Source organism: Gorilla gorilla, chromosome X (genome assembly GCF_029281585.2).
Source record: "Gorilla gorilla gorilla isolate KB3781 chromosome X, NHGRI_mGorGor1-v2.1_pri, whole genome shotgun sequence".
NCBI lineage: Eukaryota > Metazoa > Chordata > Mammalia > Primates > Hominidae > Gorilla > Gorilla gorilla.
The window spans coordinates 30,704,774-30,732,054 of NC_073247.2; the positions used below are offsets into that span (position 1 = coordinate 30,704,774).

At 36.2% G+C, this 27,281-nt stretch overlaps 1 protein-coding gene across 6 annotated transcripts in view; it reads right to left on the minus strand.

The window, feature by feature from the left end:
* Positions 1-27,281, minus strand: part of RPS6KA3 (ribosomal protein S6 kinase A3) — a 112,694-nt gene that overhangs the window by 69,194 nt on the left and 16,219 nt on the right. For 4 of the 6 annotated variants that reach the window (XM_055376748.2, XM_055376751.2, XM_019019360.4 and 1 more), the window contains exon 2: positions 11,153-11,209. In XM_055376748.2, coding sequence (XP_055232723.1) covers positions 11,153-11,194 — 42 coding nt within the window. In that variant the 5' untranslated portion in view covers positions 11,195-11,209. Of the gene's footprint in view, positions 1-11,152; positions 11,210-16,968; positions 17,070-17,991; positions 18,086-27,281 lie in introns of all 6 variants that reach the window. The other 2 variants (XM_055376749.2, XM_055376750.2) reach the window with 2 other exon arrangements.

The following is a 27,281-nucleotide window of genomic DNA, read 5'->3' on the forward strand; positions in this document are numbered from 1 at the left end:
TAAACCTAAGGAAAATTTCAACCATATGCAAAAGTAGACAGAATAGTATAACCTTCATGTGCTCATCACCTAAGTTTAATAATCTTCAACTCACAGCCAATCTTGTTTCATATGCTCACTTCCCCAACTCCTGTAGTTAATTATTTTGAAGCAAATCTCAGACATTATATCATTTTATCTGTAAATATTTGGGTTGTTATGATGTTTTAATCTCCTTCCTATCTGTGCTTATATCCTGTTTTGCTTTCCTAATGTTGTGGACTTGCTTTTGTGTGTTTTCCCTTGTTTTCTAATTCGCTGATTTTTGAAATTATATTTAATTCCTTCCTCTTGCTTTTTATAGGTTTACTTTGTAGTTCTTTTTTTCTAGTTTCCTTCACTGAGTCCTTAGTTGCTTTGAGTTCTCTTATTTATTAATAAAGTTTTCTTTCAAGTATAACAATAACATTTAAGATACTACTATATTCTAGGCACTGTGCTTTACATGAAATTATCTCAGCTGATTCTCACCAATGAGGTAGGAACCATTATCCACACTGGATGAACAGACTAAGGCTTAAAGAGAAGTTAAATAATCTGCTGCCCAAGTTCTTATAGTTTGGATGTGGAAGTGGTCATGATGTTGGTGGACGCATAACCAGGTAATTTGGTTTGGGGAAGGAGAGTGCACATGAATGGTTGGTGACTGATTTAGCTAAAAAAACAGGAGGTGCTGAACCTTTTCATCAGACCCCAAAGGAAGAGGGCTGAGTATGGGGACTGTGACAGAGTTCCTGAAAACTTTTCTACACCATACATAACACCTGTCTGGCAAAACCCCAACCATGATAAAACCCAATTATTAACCATCCTCATGACCCCACGATGACTGAACCCTGTTGAAAAAAAAATCGACCCATATGACAAAAACTTAAAATTAACATGTTCTTAATTGATTCCACTGGATACTTTTTTGTGTGTGGATCATTCCTTTTTTCAGACACTAAAAGATTTAATTTATAAGGATTTCCATCTAAGTGCAGGACAGTTAATTTTTTTAAGCACACATCCATCAATAGACAGTGTTATAAAGTGGTAAAAGCCTAAGGTTTTAAACCAGAAATGGGAAATAAGTTTCATGAAGATGATCAACTTGAAACAAATGGTAGTGTCTTCCTAGAGCACTAAGCGGGATTTCCTAGAGCACTTTCAAAGTCCTGTCTAAATGGAAAGCATACTATGTTTCACTCACAGAATCTCCCGTGGGCATGAAGAGAGGGTGAGAGGCAGCAGCACCATAGCCCCAGGTCTGAATTTTGCAGTAAGTCACAATATACCCTAGGTGGTATCACTTCTCTTCCTGTCCACACATTTTTTTTCTTGCTTAGCCTGAAGTTCTTTTTACTTAGTCATGCTTGTCTAAAATAGTTAAATTAAAATACTCATTTAGGTAAAGGGGTTACAACTTTCCATATACCAGTATTTCAGGTTGACTCAACCAACCAACCATTCATACTTGAACATAATTAAGTCACTTTGCTTTCTTTCAAAATATGGATGAGATCACTGAAATTGAAGGAATGGGTATTGTGATGAATATACTAGAACAGAAGAGAAGCAATTTTGGGTCAGAGGCACCATAGGAGGGAGGTAAGCCATGATAAAAAGGGGAGGTTTTTTTTTTTTTTTTAAGCTCTTAGGGGTGGAGGAACAGGACACTAGGAAGTGAAAAAATAGCCCTGAAAGACAGCCAAAAATGTAGCAAAGGGAAACCTTTGCCTGTGCTTGGAAATTTTCCTGGTGTATACACCCTATTTAATTCCACCATGCAGTACTAATTATACTGCTATTTATCTCAGAAATATTTTCCTAAGTGGTATATACTTAAATCTACTAGTGTATTTTCCCCCAAGCTCTGAGTGCTCAAATACACTCTCAACCAATGAGAGTTAGAACGGCAGACAATAAACAGTCAATAAGTGTTATTAATATACCATGGTACAAATTTTCCCTGCCAATGAACACTCTATTGTGTTTTCCTGTGTTGAGTGAGTAATTCACTGCCTATTGTCTACTCTGCTAGGGCTTCTCTTTCCACAGTTTGTTGTTTGAACCATGATGGCTGTAATAGGTGTGCAATGGTATGCTGTTAACATGGCTGTTAAGGATCATTTTGGATGCTCAAATGCAAGTTTTAAGGCAACTTTGTGTGAAGTAAAAGTTTTTACTTCAGTTAAGTAAAGACAGGAAAAGGCTGAACCTTTAGAAAGCCAGAAGAAAGGATAACAGCATTAAAATGCCAGAAGATGGAAAAGAAGTGGGGCCGAGTATGGTGGCTCATGCTTGTAATCCCAGCACTTTGGGAGGCTGAGGCAGGTGGATTACTTGAGGTCAAGAGTTTGAGACCAGCCTGACCAACACAGTAAAACCCCATCTCTAAAATACAAAAATTAGCTGAGTGTGGTGGCATGTGCCTGTGATCCCAGCTACTCGGGAGGCTGAGGCAGGAGAACTGCTTGAACCTGGGAGGCGGAGGTTGCAGTGAGCCACTGCACTCCAGCCTGGGTGACAGAGTGAGACCCTGTTTCCAAAATAAATAAATAAATACATAAATAAGAAGTAGATCTAAGATACGGGAGACAGGCAGATAGCAGGGCAAAGAACAAAGGGCAAAAGAAGAGATTAAGTGTGTGAAGAACAGAAAAATCCAGCCAGAACAGAATAGCTCTATCACAAACAGAAACCAAGGGGATATGTTCAAGAGACATCACAGGATTAACTCCATACACTAAGAAGGTCTGAGTGACGGTATTTAATGTTCAGGAGAAATCAGGCTCTCCTTTATGACTATCCTTTTAGTCAAACTGATTTAGCTATCTCCAACACATCTCACTTTTCCTCCCTTTGACTTTTGTTTACACCATTTTCCCATAAAAGTGCATTTACCCAAATGTTGACATTTACTTCTCAAAAATCCTGTACCTATTTTTTAAGAATCAGGTTAAATTTCATGCCTTCTGTGAATTTTTGCCTGATCATACCAGTTACAACTACTTTTTAAATTTCACTTGAATTTTTATCAAAGGCTTTATAAAGGGTCAAAAAGCATTTCAAGGCTTGTAATGAGAAAGCAGCAATACTCTATGCTCTTGGTACCCTTTCAGTTCTTTTCATTGTTCCCTCTGGTATTTGCCTTTATGTGATAAATAATAACCTTATAATACTTTCTCTTGATTCATCAATTTCAGATATTACCTTTAGACACCCTATTACAGATGACTTGGCACTCATATCACAGATTTTGGTTAAATCAATATTTAGTCTTTACAATTATTATGACTACGTAAACACTGCTCACTGCCGAGGTAAAGAATATACTTTAGTTACATCTCTTGTGTACAATTTTTGTTTTTCCTTAAGTTTACAGTTGCTTTGTTTTTTAATTTGCTTTTATTTTCTTTGTACCTATTTCAAATTCTTCCTACTCTGCAACAGCCTCTCAAGTGAATTTTCAATACCCAAGTCTATTTAGGTTCATCACTTCTATTCCCCCACCTCTTCCCCCAATCCTATTCCTGGAGGCAGCATTCTTGAAATTATCTGTCTACTTCAATCTGGACTGAGTACTCTCTAAGCTTACTGAATGAACTAGTCTTCTGAAGCTTCCTTTAATCATCATAATGGGAAAAAACTTTCATCATGCTTGTAGTACTGGATCTTTTGTTGCCGAATCCCATGTCTCTCTTACTTAATTAATAACCCTCTAGTGATGGCAGAGCCCATTTTCCAGCAACTTCCTAAAATAGGTCCATATCTGAAAATATCTTGGCTGAAAATCATTTTCACTAAGCATTTTCAAGGCGTTGCTCCTAGTTTTCTAACTTTCGATGCTGAAAAGTCTAATATTCTTCTATCCAATCTTTTATATAGGATTAAAAAAGTCTCTAAAAGCTTTTAGGGTCTTCCCTTTATCACTAGTGTTTTGATATTTCAGAGATGAGCCTTCTTGAGAGTAGGGCTTTTTAAAATTTCTCTCATTAATAGGCTTTCAGAGGGATGTTGTAATCTGGAGACTCATGGTCCTCATTTTGGAAAATTGCTTTTTTTTTAAAATTTAGTATTTTAGTATTCCACTTAATCTAAAAGCATGATTATCACTATACCATTATGAAAGAAAAGATGCTGTCAATTAATATATGTCATAGTATGGATTATAATAACCATTCTGATTTCAGAGATATTACAACGTAAAAAAAAATGTTTCTTATGGTATTTCTTTCCTGCTTTCTTCCCCTTCATTTCCTCTATTGTCTCTTTCTGGAATTCCTATTAGTTAGATGTTAGATTGCTCTTCTTTCTTTTTCTCTCCTACTTTCTACCTCTTATTGTTCTACTTTTTGAGAGCTTTCCTCAATTTTAGTTTGTAAATGTTCTACTAAAATACAAAACATTCCTATTATATTTTTAACTTCTAAGAGTTTCTTCTTTTATGATTTCTTTTTTATGGCAAGTTACTTTTTCTTGGGGAATCAATTTTGTCTCAACACTCAGAGGACACTAATTAAACTTGCTTTTTCCCTGCACTGTTTGTTCCTCCAAGATCTCATTCTTTTATACTGGAAGACTTCCTCAAATAACTGGTGATATTTGGCTTTCCATAAATATTTGAGTGAGGCATTAAGAAGTGGCCTGGAAGTTATTGGCTTGTCAACTGGGAGGCTTTCTTATAGGTTAACTAGCCAACTAGGCAGCCTTTACACTAAAGGTCTCCCAAAGGACAGTATCTGACATATCTTCAGTCACAACGCTCATCCTCCTTCCTGGAGGATATGGTCCCTAGTGGCTGGAATGGGACCAGGTCACCATTCAGTAACCGGTTTTCACTTGACCTCCCTGTTTCCAGCCCAGTGCCTTACCCTACTTCTTCCTGTGTCCAAGGTGCCCAAGTATACAGCTTCTCTGGTTTTCTCTGTGAAATACCTTCTGTCTCCAGAGGAGAGAGGATCTAGAAACTCTTTATATCAATATTCAACCAATCTCTGTTTTCAGCCCCATGCCATACGTCCATGTTCCACAGTACCTGGCGACCCCATTTTTGAGCTCTTCTGAGGCTCTGGGGGCCTTGAATAAGACTTGCTCACCATTAGGATATTCCTCTAAAATCGCTTATGTTCTATTAATTTCATCTTGTTACCACTCTTCTATCTGCTTTTCATATTTATATCTTGTGGTTCAAGTTACAGATATCTTCTGATTTCAAAGACCAAAGTTCTGATTTCTTATTCTCCTTGTTGTTTTGGGTGGTAATTTCCCAGAGAAGAAGAGGACAAAAACAACTTTATTTTGCCATTTTTAAAGCTGCAAGTTTCCCTTATGTGCTTCTGTAACAACGAATGTAGCAGAGTACTTGGCACCTAATAGACATTCATTAACTACTTTGTTAGTGAATGACTAGATGTAGTTAGAATATGGACTAAGCTACTATAAGAAAAAGATCCCCAAATGCGACAACTCAAACAAAAAGTAAGTGCCTTTTTTTTTTTTCCCTTCACAGAGCAGTCCATAGGTTAAGAGCATACTTTTGGGTGAAGAGGTGTCACTAGACCATTAGGTCATTAAGGGACCCAGATTTCTTCTCTTATTATCCACCTTCTCTACTGTCTTGTCCTAGTCAAAAGTGGCTTATCATTACATTCTGCATTCTAGCCCACGGAAAAGGGGCCAATGAACTGGCAAGAAAGCCTACCAGCTGACGACCTCCATGCATAAATTTATTATCTCACAGTTTTGGTGGACCAGGAATCTGGGCCAGCAACCATGTGAGCTTAGAAGCAGATCCTTCCCTAGTCAAGTTTCAGATGAAACTCTACCCCTGGTCCACACCTTAATTTCAAGTCTGAGAGAGCCTCTGAACCAAAAGATGCAGCTAAGCTCTGCCCAAATTGCTGGTCCACAGAAACTGGGAGATAATAAATGTGTGTAGTTCTAAGCCACTAAGTTTGGAGTAATTTGTAACACATCAAATAGATAATACAACATCTCAACATTCCCTATGTAAATTATTAGTTGACAAAAGGAAAACTTTTAATTATATATAAAAGGCAAATACAATTTTAAATTATAAGGTTAATAAATATTTTGACAATCTTTTGTATTTAATATCATTAAATAAATATTAAATACCAGGCTTTTATCTGACACCTAAGCCTAATTTGTATAATCTGGAATGATCTGCTCAACAGTCTCATCCACATTGCTGGTAGTATCTTAGTCCTGCATCTTTCTGACCTGTCTCTAGAATGCAGGTTCTTGCAGATGTAAATGCTACTAAAGCCATGAGTAGGAGAAAGTACAAACCATTTAACATCACAATGGAAAATGCTTTTAGACTACAGAGAATAAAAAATTTGGAGGTTTCCCTTCTGATTGTTTTTACATTAGCTTACATGTAAATATATATACTACAGACTAATGAAGTAAACTGCCTCAAATGGTTTTGGAGAGGGTAGGAATCTGAAGGTAGCTCAGGGCACTAGGCCCCATGCCTGGGTCCCTATGCTAGCTAAAACTTAATCCATTCATTCATTTAATTAACAAATACTTATTGAACACCAACTGGGTACTGGGCACAGACATAAAACAAGGAATAAGTCAGACTTGGTCACTGCCTCATTCAACTCACAGTTTAGTAGGGAATACAGACCAAGTAAATAAGCAATGGAATCTGGTATGGTGTTGCCATTTAAGGTATGCATAGGCTCCTGTGGCAGCAAAAAGGAAAAACACTTAACTCAAGGTCAAAGTGGAAGTGGTAGTTGTAAAGGGAAGACATCTCAGTTGAAATGACATCTAAACAGATCTGAAAGATGACCAGGAATTAAGTAGTGGGGATGGCGGTAAGGGAAAAGAATTCTGGGAGAAGGAACATTGCCTTTGAAAGCCCATAAGCAAAAGAGAAGCTGATACATTTGAGTGACTGGACTTTCAGTAGAAGGTAGAGGTGTGCGGCTAGAGAGGATGTGGAGAGAAGTATGCAAAGCCTTATTATGCAGGGCCGGGTAGGTCATGTTATGGAGGTTGGGTTTTTATTTAAAGGAACCATAAAACTATGGAGGTGTTTTAAGCAGAAGGTTAAACTGATCTTATTCTTCCACAACTGACATAACGTTCATGACAATTTGTTTGATTTCTGAAAAGTTAACACTCCTAAGATGCTAAAAAACAGATAGAAACACCTAACATTTTAAATATATATATGCAATAACCAGATGGAAAACATAGCAGAAAAAAAATCCCACTTACGACATAACAAAGACTATAAAACTATAAAATACCCATAACTTGTCTTAACAAATGCACAAGAACTGTATGTAAAAAACTATAACTTTTTTTTTTTCAGACAGGGTCTCACTCTGTTGCCCAGGCTGGAGTGCAGTGGCATGATCATAGCTCACTGCAGCCTCAAACTTCTGGGTTCAAGTGATTCTCTGCCTCAGCCTCCCAAGTAGCTGGGACCACAGCATATGCCACCATGCTTGGCTTATTTTTAAACCTGTAGTAGAGACAGGGACTTACTATGCTGCCCAGGGTGGTCTCGAACTCCTGGGTTCAAGCGAACCTCTTGCCTCAGCCTCCCAAAGTGCTGGGATTACAGGCATAAGCCAACATGCCCAGCCAAGAAACCATAAAATTTTGATAAAGAACGTAAAAGAAAATCAGAAAGAATGAATGTTCCTGAATGTGAAGACTCAATATTGTTAAAATAATTTTTCATGTTAATCTGTAAATTTAAGGCAATTCTCATAAAAATCCCAATAAATTTTTCAGAAGTACTTGATGAACTGATTGTAAAGTTTATCTGGAAGATTAAATGTGTAGGACTACATTTATAAGACTACATATAAGACTTTTTACAAAAGTAAAAAGGTGGGAAGGCTTGCTTTACCACATTTAAAAAAAAATAATAAAATGACAGTAATTGAAAAAGTATGTAAAGTCAAAATATTCAGGGAGATTGTGGGTTGAATTGTGCCCTCCAAAAAGGTATGTTCAAGTAATCCCCGGTAACGGTGAATGTGACCTTATTTGAAACCAGTGTCTTTGCAGATGTAATTAAGATGAAGTCATATTGGAGTGGGATGGTCCCAATCCAATGACTAGTGCTCTCATGAGAAGAGGGAAATTTAGACACAGACACAAACAGAGAGATCATCTGATGCCCGAGGCAGAGAGTGGAATGATGTGTCTACAAGCCATGGAATGCCAAGGATTGCTGGCAAACACCAGAAGCTGGAATAGGCAACAAAGGAACCTCCCCGAGAGCCATCTGTTGTTTTAAACCACCCAGTTTGTGGTAATTTGTTACGGCAAGGCAGGAAACTGATACAAGGGGTATAAGGCAATTTTATATATGATAAAAGAGGTATCTCAAATGAGTAGGGAAATAATAGATTTTATTTATTCAATAAATAGAGGTTAGGATAACAGGCTATCTATTTGGAAAGAAAAGTTAGATTTCTACCTCATACCAGGTACTAAATTCCAAGTGGATCACAGATCTAAATGTAAAACAAAACAAAAAACACCAAAAAACTATAAAAGATCAAAATGTAAAAGGATTATTTTTATAACCTTAGTGTAGGGAAGGATTTTCTAACCAAAGCATGAAACCCAGAAGCCAGATGTGACCATTTAAAAATGAAAACTTCTGGCCAGGCGCAGTGGCTCACGCCTGTAATCCCAGCACTTTGGGAGGCCGAGGCGAGCAGATCACAAGATCAGGAGTTTGCGACCAGCCTGACCAATATGGTGAAACCCGGTCTCTACCACAAATACAAAAATTAGCCAGGCGTGGTGGCGCGTGCCTGTATCCCAGCTACTCAGGAGGCTGAGGCAGGAGAATCGCTTGAACCCGGGAGGCAGAGGCTGCAGTGAGCCGAGGTAGTGCCACTGTACTCCAGCCTGGATGACAGAGCAAGACTCCGTCTCAAAAAACAAACAAACAAACAAACAAACAAAAAACAAACAAAAAAAACTTCCGTACATACTACAATGAAAGGCACATAATTAATGTTTAAAAAAACATATTACAAGATACATAATAGACATGGAGTTAATATCCAGAATATATACAGAAATTGTACAGACCAATAAGGAGACAACAAGTAACCCCAAAGAAAACTGAGCAAAACATAAAATAACAAATGCCAATAATGATGGATACTCAACCTCACTAGTAAGCAAATGAGATGCAAATTAAAATGGGAAAGTCAGCCAGGCATGGTGGCTCACGCCTGTAATCCCAGCACTTTGGGAGGCGAAGATGGGTGGATCACTTGAGGTCAGGAGTTCGAGGCCAGCTTGGCCAACATTGTGCAACCCCATCTCTACTAAAATTGCAAAAATCAGTCAGGCGTGGTGACGGTTGCCTGTAATCCCAGCTACTCGGGAGGCTGAGGCAGGAGAATGGCTTGAACCTGGGAGTCGGAAGTTGCAGTGAGCTGAGATCACACCACTGCACTCCAGCCTGAGCAGCAGAGCGAGACTCTGTCTCAAAAAAGAAAAAAAGAAAAAGACAAAAAGGGAAAGTATTATTTATCTAGAGTCACTCAAATTAAAAATATTTTCTGATAATACCTAGTGTTGAGTAGGCAATACTCAAACAGGTATTCTCATATACTGAAATTTTGACGGGAAATTTGACAAATGTCTATTGATTTAAATGTTTATGCCCTTGGTTTCAGTACATCCTTTTCTAAGACTATATCCTACTGAAACACAAATTCACAAAAACGGGAAAATTACATTAAATATAGGATATTCATAAAATAGAATACTGTAACTGTGTAACCACTTAAAAAAGAGGTAGATCTGGCTGGGCATGGCGGCTAACACCTGTAATCCCAATGCTTTGGGAGGATGAGGCAGGAGGATTGCCTGAGGCCAGGAATTCAAGACCAGCCTGGGCAACATAGCAAGACCCCATCTGTACAAAAAACACAAACATTAAAAAAAAATTAGCTGGGTGTCGTGGTATGTGCCTGTAGTACTAGCTACTAAGAAGGCTGAGGTGGGAGGGTTGCTTGAGCCCAGGAGTTTGACGTTACAGTGAGTCATGACTCTACCACTGCACTCTAGCCTGGGTGACAGGGAGAGAGACCTTGTCTCAAAAACCCCCCAAAACAAAAAAACAAAACAAAGAAGAGGTAGTTCTATATGTACTGTCATACAAAGATGTTCAAGACATGTTAAGTAAAAAGAACAAGTTGCAGAATATGTATTTTGTAAACGTAAATAATAATTATCTTATGTACAAAATATCAAGATGACTATAACTTAGCTGCTGACAATGGTTATTCTGTGTGTGGTGGTAGGGAACAATTTATTAATTCATTTATGTAATATTTAATGAGTGTCCATTATGTGCCAGGCACATTGGTTTAGTTACTGGGGATTCAGGAGTGAACAACAACAAAAAAACCAGATGAGGAAATGGTGAATGTCCACTTTCTATGTCAAACGTATCTGTAAAGTATGACCTTTATATTTTTGTCTTTAACAAATTTACGTTCAATTTGGTTATTTAAAAACATAAGCTTCAGGCTAGGCGCAGTGGCTCACGCCTGCAATCACAGCACTTTGGGAGGCTGAGGTGGGCAGATCACCTGAGGTCAGGAGTTTGAGACCAGCCTGGCCAACTTGGTGAAACCCCGTCTCTACTAAAATTACAAAAATTCAAAAATTAGCCAGGTGTGGTGGTGAGCGCCTGTAATCCCAGCTACTCAGGAGGCTGAGGCAGGAGAATCCTGTGAACCCAGGAGGCTGAGGTTGCAGTGAGCCAAGATCGCGCCACTGCACTCCAGCCTGGGCGACAAGAACAAAACTCCATCTCAAAAAAATCCCCAAGAAACAAAAAAATATAAGCTTTAGACACTAATGAAAAACTTTCAACAATATAAAGCAATTTGTTTTATCATTCTCTTAAAATCACTTTTATCAAACAGTTTTTAGAAAGGTCCCTGGCATACTCAATAATGTAGTCTGGTAAAGTTAATGTGAAAGGATCGACAAGTTTCTAATACTGTAAAATGATTACTCTGCTCTGTTGAAAAATAATAATAACTTTACAGTATTTCATTTATCTATACCCTTTGTGATAAAATATTTTACTTACAGTTTGTGGGTTAATCTCCTCCTCTCCCATAGGTTCATCCATAATTTGCTGTCCATTCTGTGAAAAGCACAGCAAGCAGGAAGTTACCAAAACAGACCTCACATCAGTTAAAGTTAAATGAAGGCAGACAAAAAAAAAAAAAAATTGAGGAAGATTTTCACCCCTAAATGGCTCTAATGAAGTAGAACCACCATATGAGTATGCAGTTGCTAAATTTGCAACAGGATGTGCTTCAAAAGTTAATTATTTGAAACTATAAAAACATTTTTTCATGGAAATCATATAATAAATGATTATTACCTTTCCACGTGAACCCTTGAGTTTAATAGTTAAATGCATTACAAATGGTCTCATTTAAGCCTCACCAAACATCATTACAACAGCGTATGGCAAAACACACTCTAAATTCCAACTCCATTCATAATTAATCAAGGGAACTGATTAATTATTTCAGAGAAAATTAAGCCCAATCTCTACATCAAAATAAATTCCAGATGGATTAAACATTTAGATGTGAAAAAATAAAATTGTACAAGTATTAGAATACAGGTGAACAATACTCATGGGGTAAGGAGGGTTGAAATCATAAAGAAAAAAATGACATTTGAATCTATAAAAGTTTAAAACTTCTGCCAGACACAAAAAAAGATAAAAGACAAACTGATTACAAAAAAAAAAGGCAACATATAACAAAGGGTTGGTATCCTCAATACATAAAGAGCTTTGTTTTACAAACCTGTAAGAAAAAACGATGAACCTCAACAGAAATGAGCAATAAGGGAAAAAAGAGTTCAGCCTTAGTACTCATCAAAGAAATGCATTTAACCCAAAGACACCTTTTGCCTTTCAAATTGGTAATGATTTACAAAACAAAAACAAAAACAAAAACAAAAAACCATTCAGTATTAACGAGGGTACGGGGGAGAGAGCACTCTGGACATACTGCTGGAGAAAGTGTGAATCAGCACAAACTTTCAGGAAGGCAATCCGAGTCCATATTTTAAAAAAACCAAAATACCACACATAAAATTTTGAAATGTCTCATCGATTCTACTTCTTTTTTAAAAAAAGTAGACAAGTGTACAAAGATGTACATACAAGAATGCTCACCATAACTTTTATTCCAAAAAGAACTTCAAATTGGAAACCTAAATTCCTAACAATAGAGAACTAGTTAAATATATTATGGTACATCCTTATAATGGAATACTATGCAGTCATTAAAATGATGATAAAGGTGTAAATTCATTGACATAGAAAGACAGTCACATGTAAGAAGTGAAAAAGCAGTCTACAAAACAATATGGATTGTAATGATCCCATTCTAAATAAATATATACATATTCCAATGTATATATTTTTATGGGAAAAACTCTGGAAGGATTTACACCAAAATGTTAACAGTGGTTATCTCTGGGTGGTAGAATTTTAGACAATTTAAATTGTTTATTTTCGCTTATTTGAATATTCTAATGTGTCTACAATGTCTACAATGAATACGTATTATCTGTGTAATTTTTAAAAACCACAAAAACGGAAGTCAGGAACACATAGTTTCTTCTCTCATTCCCTTACTGGAAAAAGGAGTAGTCCCGACTATTAATTCAACAAGTATACAAGGATCTAAGCTAACCATCTTTGGAGCATTATCACCTGGGAAATAAAAGGCAGCCCACCTATCACCTCATACTTCACATGAGGCAGCCGCTCTAAATATGAACTCCCCTCTTTGTTTTTCTCATCCCTATTTACCATCCATCCATTCATTCATTTCATTTCATTCAAGCTATGTTCTAGGCACTGAGCTGGAGACAGAAGTTAATAAAACATAGCCCCCATCTTAGAAGGTCTACTGACCTTATACAAAGGGCACCTTTCATTTTCACCACTCATAGAAGATGTTCCTAGATTAGGGAATGCCTATATAATACTATGAAGCACAGAAACAGTGCCAAAATTCAGGAAAAGGTAGGGAGGCAAGTATAAAATCTTTATTTTCCTAAGGTATGTTCAAAGGCTATAACACTGCCCATTTCTTTGGTATAAAGATACTCATGTATCTCCAGAATATTTCTTTTTCCTCAAAGTGACAACCATTTATTCAACTGATTGACTACTGGTTGTTCTTATCCAAATGTCCCAAAGAACTAGCTCCTAACAACTGTGGCTCTGTTGTCAGACATAGAGATTCAAATTCCTATCTTACCCTATTAATTATGAAGTCTTGGACAGGTTCTTTCAACAATCTAAGCTTTTCAGTTTCTTCATATGGAAAATGAAGATTGAAAAGTCTTATCTTCAGAGGGTTGTAGTAAAGACTAAATGAGTTAAATGATATAAAACCCTAACCATAGTGTCTGGCACTTAGTAAACAATCAATGTCAGTTAGTTTTCTTACGTCCAAAATTCAATTACCTCACCTCTGGCCCACCAATCTGCTCCCTCTCCTATATTTGTCATCTTAATGAATGGCACCATCATTCATCTAGCAGCCCAAACCAGATTTTTTCATTAATTGTAAACAGTTATCTTTCTGTAACACAGACTTGCCCCCATGACTCCCCATTGTTTGGCGTTTAGAACCCTCAGTCTAACTTGAGCTACACGTACGTTTTTCATAGGAATAAAATTTAAGAACCATCTGTTCCTTGCAATTTTTAATGTATGCAAAGCAAGTGTCACAACTTATAACTTACTTTTAAAGAAAACTGGTACAGGAGAAACAGCACTAAACTTGGAATTCGCAGACCAAGGATAGAGCCCTAGGCTGCTGCTTATAAGCTTTATGATTTGAGGCAATTCAGACTTTCTCTTAGCCTATTACTTTACCTGTTCAAAATAAGGATACTTGTCCTATCTACCCAAAGGATTATTACCAGGCTCAAAAATGAGATAATTCAGAAGAAAGAACTTTATAAATGTTAAAGAGCTGTACCAATGCACATTATTTACTAAGGTGAGGTAGCTTCATGAGGATAAAATACTCTGTAAAGTCCTTTTGATCTTGGAATTTAAAAAATCTTTGAATTGATAAGGCATCTCAAAAGTCTTCTGTTCCTACTACACATAATATGTTTCAACTCTTTCTACTCCATTCTTACTTACGCTTAAATACTACCAGGACAAGAATGTACTACCTCACTAGGCACTATAATATCTCTGAGAAAGTACTGCCTGCTACATGAAATTTTTCATTATATAGCAACTTTCCTCAGCTGTGAATTCTCTTTAAGAGGATTACTAATAAATGATGACTAACTTGCCTGTACTCTATCTGCAAAGTCACAGGAAGTAAATCTACATCTATGACTCTAATCCACCCTGAATCTTATCTTTTCTAGATAACTTAAGTTCCTTCAAACATTTCTTTAAGACAGATAAGACTCATCACCATCTTCTTCTCTGAACACACTCCAAATCATCTTAAAGGGTGGTATATGGAATTGCATGTAATTAACATTTCAACCCTCAAATGACCAATGCAGAGTAAAGGTCATATTATCTCCCTTGTCCTAGAAAATAAACTTATGTTAATGCAGTTCACATATGCATTATTTTTGGAATGCCCTCAACACAATGCTGACATATCAAGTTTTCTGATTAAATCCTTGTCTTGCACTGCAACCACACCCTGCATCCTCTATCCATACCTGTTGTTACTCTTAGTTCCATGAATAAAACTTTACTTAAAATTTTTGATTCATCTTTTTCCAGCTCTCATCCATTGCTACAGTCTCTATATATTAGATTCCAAATCTGTCAATCAGCCTCTTCACTATTTTCAGCTTCACGTCATCTCAAATTTTACAATAAACTTTCTTTTCTCAAATACTCACCCAGCTAATAGTATAGTATATACTAACAAAGCAACCTAAGAAAAAAATTGAGTGAAACATAATCTGAAGGGTATTTTATGCTCTACTTTTTGTAAAAATAGCTTCCTCCTGAGTTTGGCAAAAATTTAAAATGTTGAACAATTTAATTTTTAAAGCAGCGAGCCAACATTATCCTACATACCAGTGAAGCTTTACAAAGCTTTTTCTACCAAAAAAAGCACATTTAAATGAAACTTTTCTATCACTTCATCAAAACAAGGATTCAAATGTTATCTATTAGAAATGAGCATAGAGTTACTTCTACAGTTAAGTTTCCCATTTGGAAAATGACGGTTGGTTTTATTAGAGATTAGGTTACATGGATTATGAGTCTTACTCAGTATTTTACTTTCTATTGTTTCCTAAGTTTAAGGAATAGTACTTGTTAAAAAAGAAAATATATTTCTCTAATTTTAAAAAACAAGTGGGAAAAAATGTGTTCTAAAGCTGGTCAGTACCACGTTTAAACCCCAATTCTGTCACTTACTGGTGTAGTTACCTGAACTTGGGTAAGTTATTTAACATTTTGAGCCTCAGTTTCTTCACTCACAAGATGCACATAATATCTACCTCACAGGGATGTTGTAATTAAAAAGATCCACCAAGAGACAGTCTATGTTCAGTAAATGTTACTTCTTTTCCTCTCTTTTGCCTCAATTGACTGTGTAACATTACATTTCTACAGGTAACTTCTAAAGATGTAATGCAATGAAGAAGTATAGGAGAGTGTTGAAACACCTGTTCCATCATTCACTACAGTCAATTTTCCACTAAGCAGGGTGGAAGAGATCATTTATGTATGTGCTATATTTTTATACAATGTAGCTAGAGAATGAGTATGGACAAAAAATAGTTTAAAAGTGAGGCAAATGTATTTATCCTCTCTCATCCCACCATAATGCCTTCCAGCCAAAAAATTTCAGAGCCTGGCAGATTGTATATATGCAAATGTGATGTGAAATACTGGAAAAGGTTAGGAAATGCTAATCATGCTTCACTTTTGTTAGCCTGAAATGTGTATAAAGTCACACATTAGATAACCTACAATATGGGTCTCATCAGAACAAATCAGATAAAGGAGACTGTTCCCTTGACTTTCAGCAGGAATTGTTTTCAATGTTGTAAAAAATTATCACCTAAGATCATCTTCCAGGCTTAAAGAGGAAGAACAATTCCAATCAGTATTTCTGAATCAAGGTTTCAGGAACTCTAGAGTATTCCTAACTATTTTATGGAAAATTCTGAGGTTAAAAATATTTTGTTAATTTAAAAACTTTCATTTTAAGCAACTTTATTAAGCAGATTGCTTTGTTGTAATGGCATGATACAACAATGTACTTTTCCAGGCTGCTGTTTGATACCTCTGAAAATATATAATTAGTTAAAAAATACTTTGATTTCAGCAGGAGATCATCATGTATAAGTATGCTAGGACCAAAAGATGATCTGTGACTGATAAAATGCTACCTTGAACTCAGCAGGGTATATCATCTACTGACATTCTCCTACCTAGAAATGAAATGGACGTACGGACATTAAGAGAAGAATCTTCAGAGAGAGTAACAGTCTGAAATAACAGGAAGGGAAGAGGAAAAGAAAAGATCCAGAGCCCTAGTATATTAATATGGAGACCCAGGCTGTAGGAATGAACAAGGACCATACTTTTTTTTTTTTTTTTTTTTTTTTACCACCCTCAGGTTTCCACAAGTATATCTACTTTCCAAACTCCCTGGTATCAGCAGTGGTTTTCCTGTCCAAAAGCTTACACAATAGGAATTCCATCATGAAGGTGCTGAGCATGAGGCATTAGAAACCTCTCTCAAACTTTGGTTAAGATACCACCAAATTGTTCAGAATCCAAAGAATCTTCTATGCAATCACAATGAAACAATAAGAAACAAGCACTTTATATTCTTAATAAGGAATGTATATAATCCTTACCAATGTGACAGGATTAAGAATCAGCTCCTCATTTATCCTAAGGAAATATCAGAGATGTGCATAAAGACTTATGTACAGTGATATTCATCATACTCATTATACTGAAAAATAGAAAACAATCTAAATGACCAACAAGGGACTGGTTAAATAAATCATAACACATCTATTCATATGTAGGAATACTATGCAATGGTTAAAATCAGGGCCTCAAAGAAAATTTAATGATGCAAAAAATATGCTTGCAATATATTACATTAAAAAGGATACAAAACTATATAGTATGACCCAATTTTGCATCCCCTCCTCCCAACATGTGTGCATGTAGCTGGCAAAACATATATAAAATCTTATCAGTCGTTACCTGGGTCATAGGATTTTCTTCTTTGTAATGTATTTTCAAAGTTATATGCACTTATTATGTATTAATTTTATAAAGAGAAAAACAATACATGTAATTAGAAAAATCAGTTTATTTCTAGTTAAGGTGCCCTTATGCCTGCTTTACTATTCCTCTAGCTACTTAAGGTCTGTTAGTACCCAACATTGTTCTATTTTCTAGATGAGGGTAGGAATGACCTCTGGTTATATTTACATTTTTATGTTTAAGAGGACCCTTTCAGAAACTTTTTTTTTTCCTGGTCCTGTGGTTGTGGCCAAGTTTCAGGCCGGGATCCACCTCATGTTTTTTGAAGTGTTACCGTCTAAGGGGGATTCTGCTTATGAAACAAGAGTATGTTGAGATAAGAATAAAGAAATGAAAACATAGTAGCCAAAATTAAATCTGCATTGTGAATAGCAAGTATTAGAATTGACACTACAGAAAACGGAATCCATGCCACAGAGGACAAACTTGAGTAAATGAAAAAAAAAAAAAAGAAAGAAAGAAAGAAAAGATTTAAAGAAACTATGGAAGACAGACATAGAAATAATCTATGAATAACAGATGTTCCTAAAGAAAAAAAAAACAGGCAGTTTAATCAATCAAAAGTATAAGAAAACTTTCCAGTTCTGAAAAAAAAATACCTGAGACTGGAGACTGAGAAGGTTCAACAGAGATCATCAACACCAAGACATGTCCTGGCAAATGTTTTTAAATTTCAAGGATAAAGATATAATCCTACAAGCATACAAGCAGAAAAAAATAGGTTATTTCAAAGGAACTGAAATCAGACTGACCTCAGATTTCTCCTCTGCAACAATAAAATGCCAGAAGACAATGAAGTAATCACTTACAGAGAATTGAAAAGGAAAAGTTATGATCTAAGAATGTTATACCTCATTCTAGTTTTTCGTGTTCAAAGGTCACAGGAAATTATTCTTAGATCTGCAAAGTCAAATTTTCACCATCCTGGTAGTTTTTTTAAAAAATAAATTGTTCAAAGGTACATCCTAGACCATCAAAAGAGAATAAGAGATAAAGAATATTGAGGTAGGAAAGAACTGGTGAAGTATACTGACACCAACCTAATATCTAGAAATAACTGAGTAAAACAGTTAATCCCACTAAAAGAAAAGGGTTCAATAGTGAAGAATAATTGATATAAGTATATAAACAATATAAAAGAAAAAACACTTCAGAAAGTTCAAAGTAGGATTTGTAACATCAGGTTAAATTAATGTGAACTCAAAATAAAAGAGGTAGTGGGAGAAGCCAAGATTCTAAATTCTCTTTCCTAGAAGGATATTTTAAAACCATTAGTTTTAGTAGTTATCCAGTAAATACAAATTTTGGAATGTTTTGAAAAACCATACAGTAACCAAGAATAGATATTACAGTTCGAATCACTAAAGATAATAACTGGCAGAGACTATTAATAATACTTTATGCAGGCATCACATTCAACCCTAAGAACATGAGTCAGGTATAATTATTCCTATTTTATAGTTGAGGAAACCAAGGCTCAGCAAAGTTAATTACTGAATGGCAGAAGCAGGATTCAAACCCAGATCTTTTTAGCTCCGTAATTCATTCTTCTATATTTCACAAGCTCCTCAAACAAAACAATTTATATGGAAGAAGAAAAAAACCTCACAAGAATAAAAAATGTAAAATAATATGACGGAAACCATTCCAAAAGTAATAATGTAAGAAATGTAAAGTTTAAAGTGTTTAATTATACAAGGAAGTGGCTTGCTGGATATTAGATGTCATTAAAGAATTACTGATGTTTTATGAGTGATGATAGTAAGGTCCTTATGAATTTTAAAAGTCTATCTTTTAAGAAGTATAAATGCAAATGTTTATCGGAGGGTGGTTAGGGGAATGAGAAGAGGAAACAGAAATGGAACAAGATTGGCCATGAGTTTGATAATCCTTGAGGCTGGGTTATGGGAATATGTTGGTTCATTACACTACTCTCTCCAGTCTGGTATGTGTTTGAAATGTTTGATAATCATAACTTCAATAATCAGGTTATATTTTTTAAAAAGTAAACCAACAACTATTTACTACTTTAAAGAGAAACCCAAACCAAACAGATAAGTATAAAAAAAAAATAAAACAAGCGTTTATAACATTAATACCAAAAATAAAATGTAAGGCAAAAACCTTAAGCTGAGTTAAAAAAGTCATTTTATTTGGATTAAAGATATAATCAATATTGAATACACACAGTAAAAATGATTGCTATCATTTACTGAGCTCCACATACCAGGCAAATGCTAAGGACTGTTATCTTTGATGCTTCTTAACCACTCTGTGAGGTATCATCACCAGTCTACAAATGAGGAAATTAAGCCAAGATAGGTATGTCAAACTTTCTAAGCACTGGATCCCTAGTCCCCTAGCAAAATGCCTGGCACACACAGTAGGTGTTCAATAAATATTTGTTGAATACATGAGAAAGTCTAATATACTGCCTAAGGCTAATAAGTAGAGCCGAAATTCAAACCCAAATCTAATTCTAAAACCCCTACTCTTTTGTTTTTTGTTTTGAGATGGAATCTGGATCTGTCACCCAGGTTGGAGTGCAGTGGCACAATCTTGGCTCACTGCAACCTCTGCCTCCTGGGTTCAAGGGATTCTCCTGTCTCAATCTCCTGAGTAACTGGGACTACTGGTGCGTACCACCACATCCAGCTAATTTTTGTATTTTTTTTTTTTTTTAGTAGAGACTGGGTTTCACCATGTTGGTCAGGCTGGTCTCGAACTCCTGACCTCAAGTGATCCACCCGTCTCAGCCTCCCAAAGCGTTGGGATTACAAGCGTGAGCCACCACGGCTGGCCCTAAAACCCCTACTCTTAATCACATAAAAATCTTTTAATAATATTCCATAGTAAGAGTGCAGAGGTTTATTTCCTTCTATGTATTTTCTACAATTAGCATGTATCACTTTTTAAGCAAAAAAGTCATTAAAAACAGTAAATGCATAACAGTATTGAACATTTAACCATGACTAAACCAACCACAAAACACAAGAACAGATGCCTTGGAGAATATAACATAAACTAAATGGAAAGAAAATGGATGGGAAAATTTTAGTGCACTAATATCAACTAGCATAATAAATAAGGACAAAGCATTTGAAATAATTTATATTAGAACAGGTAGATACTGAATTTTATAATGTAAAAAGAATATGGGTTGTTTTCAACTTTTAAGTTTCTATGAAAAGTTATAAAAACTGACCATGTCACCTAGGATGGAGTGCAGTGGTGCAATCTTGGCTCACCGCAGCTTCAAACTCCTGGCCTCACGTAATCCTCCCACCTCAGCCTCCGAAAGTGCTAGGATTACAGGCCAGTTTAAAATTCTTAAAGGCAGGAATTACACAGGTCACATTTTCTGATTGCAATAAAATATTGAATAAGGAAATAAAACACTCACTCAGAAATTAATATTCTTCTAAATAACTACTGGGTCAAGGAAATAAGTAACAGCTATCATTTATTCATTGCCTATTTTGTTCAAACTACAGTGCTACCTGTGTTACACATATTCTCTCACTGAATCCCAATTAATAATTAAAAATCATCCATGAGGTAAGTTATTACGTATAGTAGAGAAGAAAAAAAGTTAGGTTGAGATTTTAATAACTTGTCCAAGATCATAGAGCTATTAAATTTGCAGATCAGATAATTAAATTCAAGTTCAAATACAAAGCTCCTACTACTTACATAGAAATGCTGTTATACTGCTGTTAGAATTCACGTACAAGCATCTAGCTATGCTCATTTTTCTCCATTCATAAAATAGTTTTGTAATAAAAGTGGAGAAAACTAGAGTTCTTCAGCACATGTTCTGAAAGTATTTATTTGTTAAATACACTATTCTAGGAAGGTTATGGTTCATTTTTCTATCATTGATCAGATAAAATACTTCAAATTACATAATCTCCTAAAAGGGATTTCTTTAAATATATTCATTTTTATTAGGACAATGAAAAATGAAAGAAAACATAAAAATTAGGTAAACAAAATAGGGAATATAAGGAAAACATGACTTGCCACTACATTTATTTCTAAAAACTGGTGTATCCTTGGAAAAGTTGCATTTTTCTGGTATTTATCTGTAATCCATGAGTTCTATGGAATCTTGGCCAGCATGGATTTGAAAGTCTGCCACTAACTGTGGGCAAGCCCCCAAGCCTCTCTAAGTTGTGGTTGCTTCATCCATAAATATGTGACTATCCAGGAGCTCTCCCAGCTTGAAAGTTTTACGATCTTCTATAAAACTTTAAGGATTAAAGTTTTAGATTAAAGTTATTTAAAATTTTGGGGGGTTTTCATACCCAAGGAAGTTACTGATTCTATGTTTAAAGCTGTTTTTAACGTTACTTCTAAGTATAACTTTTTCTTCCACTTCTGCATTTAGAATAGTTTTATCTATACCTGTCAATGGTGCTTTTGTTCCCCAATGTAAACATAGATAATGCCAAAGAACTCAGTGTACGAATGTTGTCAAATAAAAGAAAAAAATACAATATTGGTTTTTGTGCAGATTAAGGGAACTTAAAGCAATTTTATAATTTCCACAATCTGATCTATTATTTTACTAGAGAAAATTAGTAAAGTATCAATTAAAAAAATTGGGATCTACTCCTAATTCTATTCCTGCTTCTCCAATACCTTCAAACCCTCTTAGTACACAATGGCATTGGTAATATTTTCCAATCTGCCTGATGATCAAAATTACCTATGGTTCCTGTTAAAGATATATTACCTGGACCTATCTCAGCCCAACACTGAATCAGAATTCCCAGAAGCCCCATTGTTAAGTATATTATTTTTTAAACAGGCACCTTAGAGGATGCCTGTGATTACACAAGACTGGGAGGCCAGGCGCGGTGGCTCACACCTGTAATCCCAGCACCTTGGGAGGCCGAGGCAGGAGGATCATGAGGTCAGGAGTTCAAGACCAGCCTGGCCAACATGGTGAAACCCCGTCTCTACTAAAAACACAAAAATTAGCCAGGCGTGCTGGTGCATGCTTGTAATCCCAGCTACTCAGGAGGCTGAGGCAGAAGAATCACTTTAACCTGGGAGGCGGAGGCTGCAGTGAGCCGAGATCGCGTCATTGCAATCCAGCATGGGCAACGGCATGACTCCATCTTGGAAAAAAAAAAAAAAAAAAAAAAAAAAAAAAGGGAAATCCCAGTGTAAAGATCATGAGCTCTGGAGCCTGATACATCAAGTTTCAAAGCCTGGCTTTGTTCTTTATTATAGGTGTGACTTTGGGTAAGTGACTTAACATGAATCTCAGTTTTCTAATCCATAAAACTTGGATCCTAATTATGCTGGAGGTTGTGGTACAGTTCAGTATGCCCAGCCACACTGGGTGTTTAGGAGGTGTCAGCTTCTCTTTCCTCCTGCTCATCTTGTCAGGGGAAACGACAATTACTGTTATTTGAGGGGATTTTGAAGAGCCCTTTGCCCTAATGGGTCCACTTCCATTTCTAGGGCTAAAAATCTGAGTTCTGGATAACCCTTTAATATATTACTTGGGTTGGCTAATTCAGGGGTCCTACAAACAAGTTAAATGATTTATTCTGGTTTCCAGAGGTTTAATGAAGCCCTCCTACCCAAAATAGATACACCATTATGCTGGGCTTCAAAGTCCAAGCTTTTATTTGCTGTGACCGTGGCAAAAATCATTTAAACCTCTGTTTCCCCATCTGTAAGACAAGTGATGCTAAATGTCTACTGAACTAATAAACATTATTGATAACATAACTATTAATTAACACTTAAACATATATATTCTTACAAACATCTTTATGTACAAAAAGATAGCATTAATAAGTTACAAGGAAAACGATACAATGGTACTTGCTCAAATACACAATAAATCAGAACCTGTTTAACAGAATTCTTGTTTGTGTAACATCAACTGTATCTCAATACAAAGTGTTTTAGGCATGTTTTTAGGTGAACTGACTTAGGAAGAAACAATCCAAATGATCCACTCTAATTAAAATATGTATATATATATAAAACTCACCCTAGGTTTAAACATAACCTAGTAACAAAGCCATCAAAACTAATTTCTGAAAAGATAACCACAAATGTAGTTTCTAATTAGAGTTCCATGATTAATTCTACATGCATATTTATTAAGCATAAATAAAGAGTATTAATAGGAATGCTTTACTAGGCTGGGCGCAGTGGCTCACGCCTGAAATCCCAGCACTTTGGATAGGTGGATTGCTTGAGGCCAGGAGTTCAAGACCAGCCTGGCCAACATGGTGAAACTCTGTCTCTACCAAAAAATACAAAAATGAGCTGGGCGTGGTGGCACATGTACTCGAGTAGTCCCAGGTACTCAAAGGATTAGGCAGGAAAATCACTTGAGCCCGGGAGGCAGAGGTTGCAGTGAGCTGAGATCGTGCCTCTATCTCAAAAAAAACAAAAAAGAACACTTTACTAAACATTGTTAAGTTTTAACTGCTCACATAAGCTATAACTTAGAGAAACCTAAGGAAATTTTTAAAAACGAAAAATCTGAGGCCGGGCGCGGTGGCTCACGCCTGTAATCCCAGCACTTTGGGAGGCCGAGGCGGGTGGATCACGAGGTCAGGAGATCGAGACCATCCTGGCTAACACAGTGAAACCCCGTCTCTACTAAAAACACAAAAAAATTAGCCAGGCATGGCAGTGGGTGCCTGTAGTCCCAGCTACTTGGGAGGCTGAGGTAGGAGAATGGCATGAACCCGGGAGGTGGAGCTTGCAGTGAGCCGAGATTGCGCCACTGCACTCCAGCCTGGGCAACAGAGCGAGACTCCGTCTCAAAAGAAAAAAAAAAAAAAAGAAAAATCTGAGAATATTTATTCAAAACAAAGGAAGTTCCCCTCAAATCTTAAAAAAATAAAAAAAAAACCTTCAAATCCTATTGAAAGTAATTTAAATTACATTAAAGAACCATAGCTTTTTTTCTCATTTTTTCAAATTGTTCTTTAATGCAATTCAGTGATTTTCTTCATTTAGGTCTTGTCCTTTGCTTGTTATATTTCTAGGCATTCAACATTTTTGTCGCTATTATGAATGAGATCTTTTTTCCATTACAGTTTCTGTTTATGGCTCCTAAACAGGAAAGCTGTTTGTTGATTTCTGAATACACTTTGTGTAATATCACCTTAGTAGACTATCATTTAATAAACCTTTTTAGTGGATTTCCTTAGGTTATCTAAGAGGATAATTATATCATATATGAATAATCTTTTATCTTTTTGAATACTCTTTGATTTTCTTATTTAATTGCATTAGCAAGCTCTTCTAGAGGGTAAAATAGAAGTGAAAATAGCAGGCATAGTTTTAATGAGAATGCCTACAATATGTCCCTATGAAGCATGATGCTGGTTATTGGTTTGAGATGATTTTTTTAAGTATTAAGGACATACCCTTTTATTCCTATTAGTAAAATTACTGGGAATAAGTTTTTAATTGAGAATAGACACTTTAATGCTTTTTAATTTTTTTTTATTTTTTGAGACAGAGTCTCGCTCTGTTGCCCAGGCTGGAGTGCAGTGGCGTGATCTCTGCTCACTGCAAGCTCCGCCTCCCGGGTTCATGCCATTCTCCTGCCTCAGCCTCCTTCCAAGTAGCTGGGACTACAGGCGCCCTCCACCATGCCCAGCTAATTTTTTGTATAAACTTTTTTTCTTACATTTTATTTAGACATGATCAAATGATCATAAAGTCACAGGAAGTTGCAAAAATAATACAGAGAGGTCCCATACACTTTTAACCTACTTCACCCCAGTGGTAACATCTTATATCACTTCCTGTCAAAGCCAGGATATTGCAACTGGTACAATGCACAGATCCTACTCAGATTTCACTGGCTTTACAGGTATGTAGCTGTGTTTTCCCGGCCATTTGATCACATGTGTGGGTCTCTATATCCACCACTACAGTAAAGATACCGAACAGTTTATTGCCACCAGGATCCCTCATGTGGCCCCTTTATGACCACACTTCCCTCCCCTTTTCCTAATTCCTGACAATCAGTAATCTTTTCTCCATTGCGATAATCCTGTCATTTTAAGAATGTCATATAAATCATATAGCATGTAACCTTTTTTTCACTCAGCATAAATGCCTTGAGATTCATCCAAGCTGTTGTGTGTATCGACAATTCATTCCTTTTTAGTTAGCGAGTAGTATTATTCCATGATGTGGATGTGCTAGATTATTTGACCGTTTACCCATTCAAGGACATTTGGTTTCTAATTTTTGGATAGTACAAATAAAGCTGCTAGGAACATCTGTGCACAGACTTTTATGTGGACGTAAGTTTTCATTTCTCTGCGGTGAATGTCCAGGAGTACAACTGCTGGATCATATAGCAAGTATATGTTTATTAATAAATGGCCAAACTATTTTCCTGAGGGGCTGTATCATTTTATGCCCTCACCAGCAATATATGAGTGATCTAGTTTGTTTGCATCCTCGCCATTTATTATTGTCACTATTTTTTATGTTGGCTGTTCTAAAAGGTATGTAGTGACATCTCATCATGTTTTTTCACTTCCCTGACAGTTAACCATGCTGAACATCTTTTCATATGCTTATCTGCTATTCATCTTTGGTGAAGTGTCTGTTCACTTCTTTTGTCTATTTTTTGCCTGGATTGCTTGTCTTTGTTATTGCTGAGTTTTGAGAGTTCTTTGAATATTGTAGATACAAGTCCGGTCTCAGTTACAGGTTCATACCCTTCACAGAGTCTTTTTCATAGATAAAAGGTCTTGAATTTTTCAGAAGTTCATTTATTGTTTTCTTCTTTTATAGAATTTGCTTTTGGTCTCAGGTTTAAATGCTTCATTTAGCCCACAGTCCTGAAGATCTTCTCCTATGTCTAAATTCTAAAAGTTTTCTAGTTTTACATTCAAATCCACAATCCATTTTAAATTAACTTTTACACAGTACGAGATTTGGGTTGAGACTTATTGTTTTACCTATAGATGTGCAATAGCTCCATGCACCATTGTTGAAAAGGCTATTTATCCTTCCTCTATCAAACTGCTTTTGTAACTTTGACAAAAATCAGTTGGCTGTACTTACATGGGTCTGTTTCTTGTTCTCCATCTTATTCCACTGATCTATGTGTGTACCCCCTTGCCAATACTACAGTATTTTGAGTACTGGATATAGTAAGTCTTAAAATCATTTGGAAGGGTTCCTCCCATTTTATTTTTAGAGACAGGGTCTTGCTCTGTCACCCAGGCTGGAGTGCAGTGGTGTGATCATAGCTAACTGCAGCCTTGAACTCCTGGGCTCAAGGGCTCCTCCTGCCTCAGTCTCCCAAGTACCTAGGACTATAAGTGCGTGCCACTATTCCTTGCTAATTTTTTAAAAAATTGTTTTTCTAGACATAGGGCCTTGCTATATTGCCCAGGCTGGACTTGAACTCCTGGCCTCAAGTGATCCTCCCACCTCAGCCTCCCAAGGCGCTGGGACTACACCATTAAGTTTTATGTTAGCTGTAGGTTCATTATCAAGTTGAGCAAGCCCTCCTCTATTAGGTGGCTGAGTTTTTATTATGAATGAATGTTTAACTTAGCTAAATTTTTCTCTTTCCTATAAGCCATTTTATGATCAAGAAAAAATATGTTTTCTCCATTAGTATCATGTGACTTGTCTTCTTTAACCTTTTAATATGGTAGGCTACCTTGAATGATTTTTGAATACTGTGTCTGATGTGGAATAAAACCCACTTGGTCATGGCATACAATTCTTATATGTTGTTAGATTTGTTTTGCTAGTTTTTGTTGAGGATTCTGTGTCTATGTGCTTCAGGGGTATTGACCTGCAGTTTTCTATACTATCTTTAGGTTTTGCTATCAGGATAATACTGGCCTCATAAAATGAGTTGTAA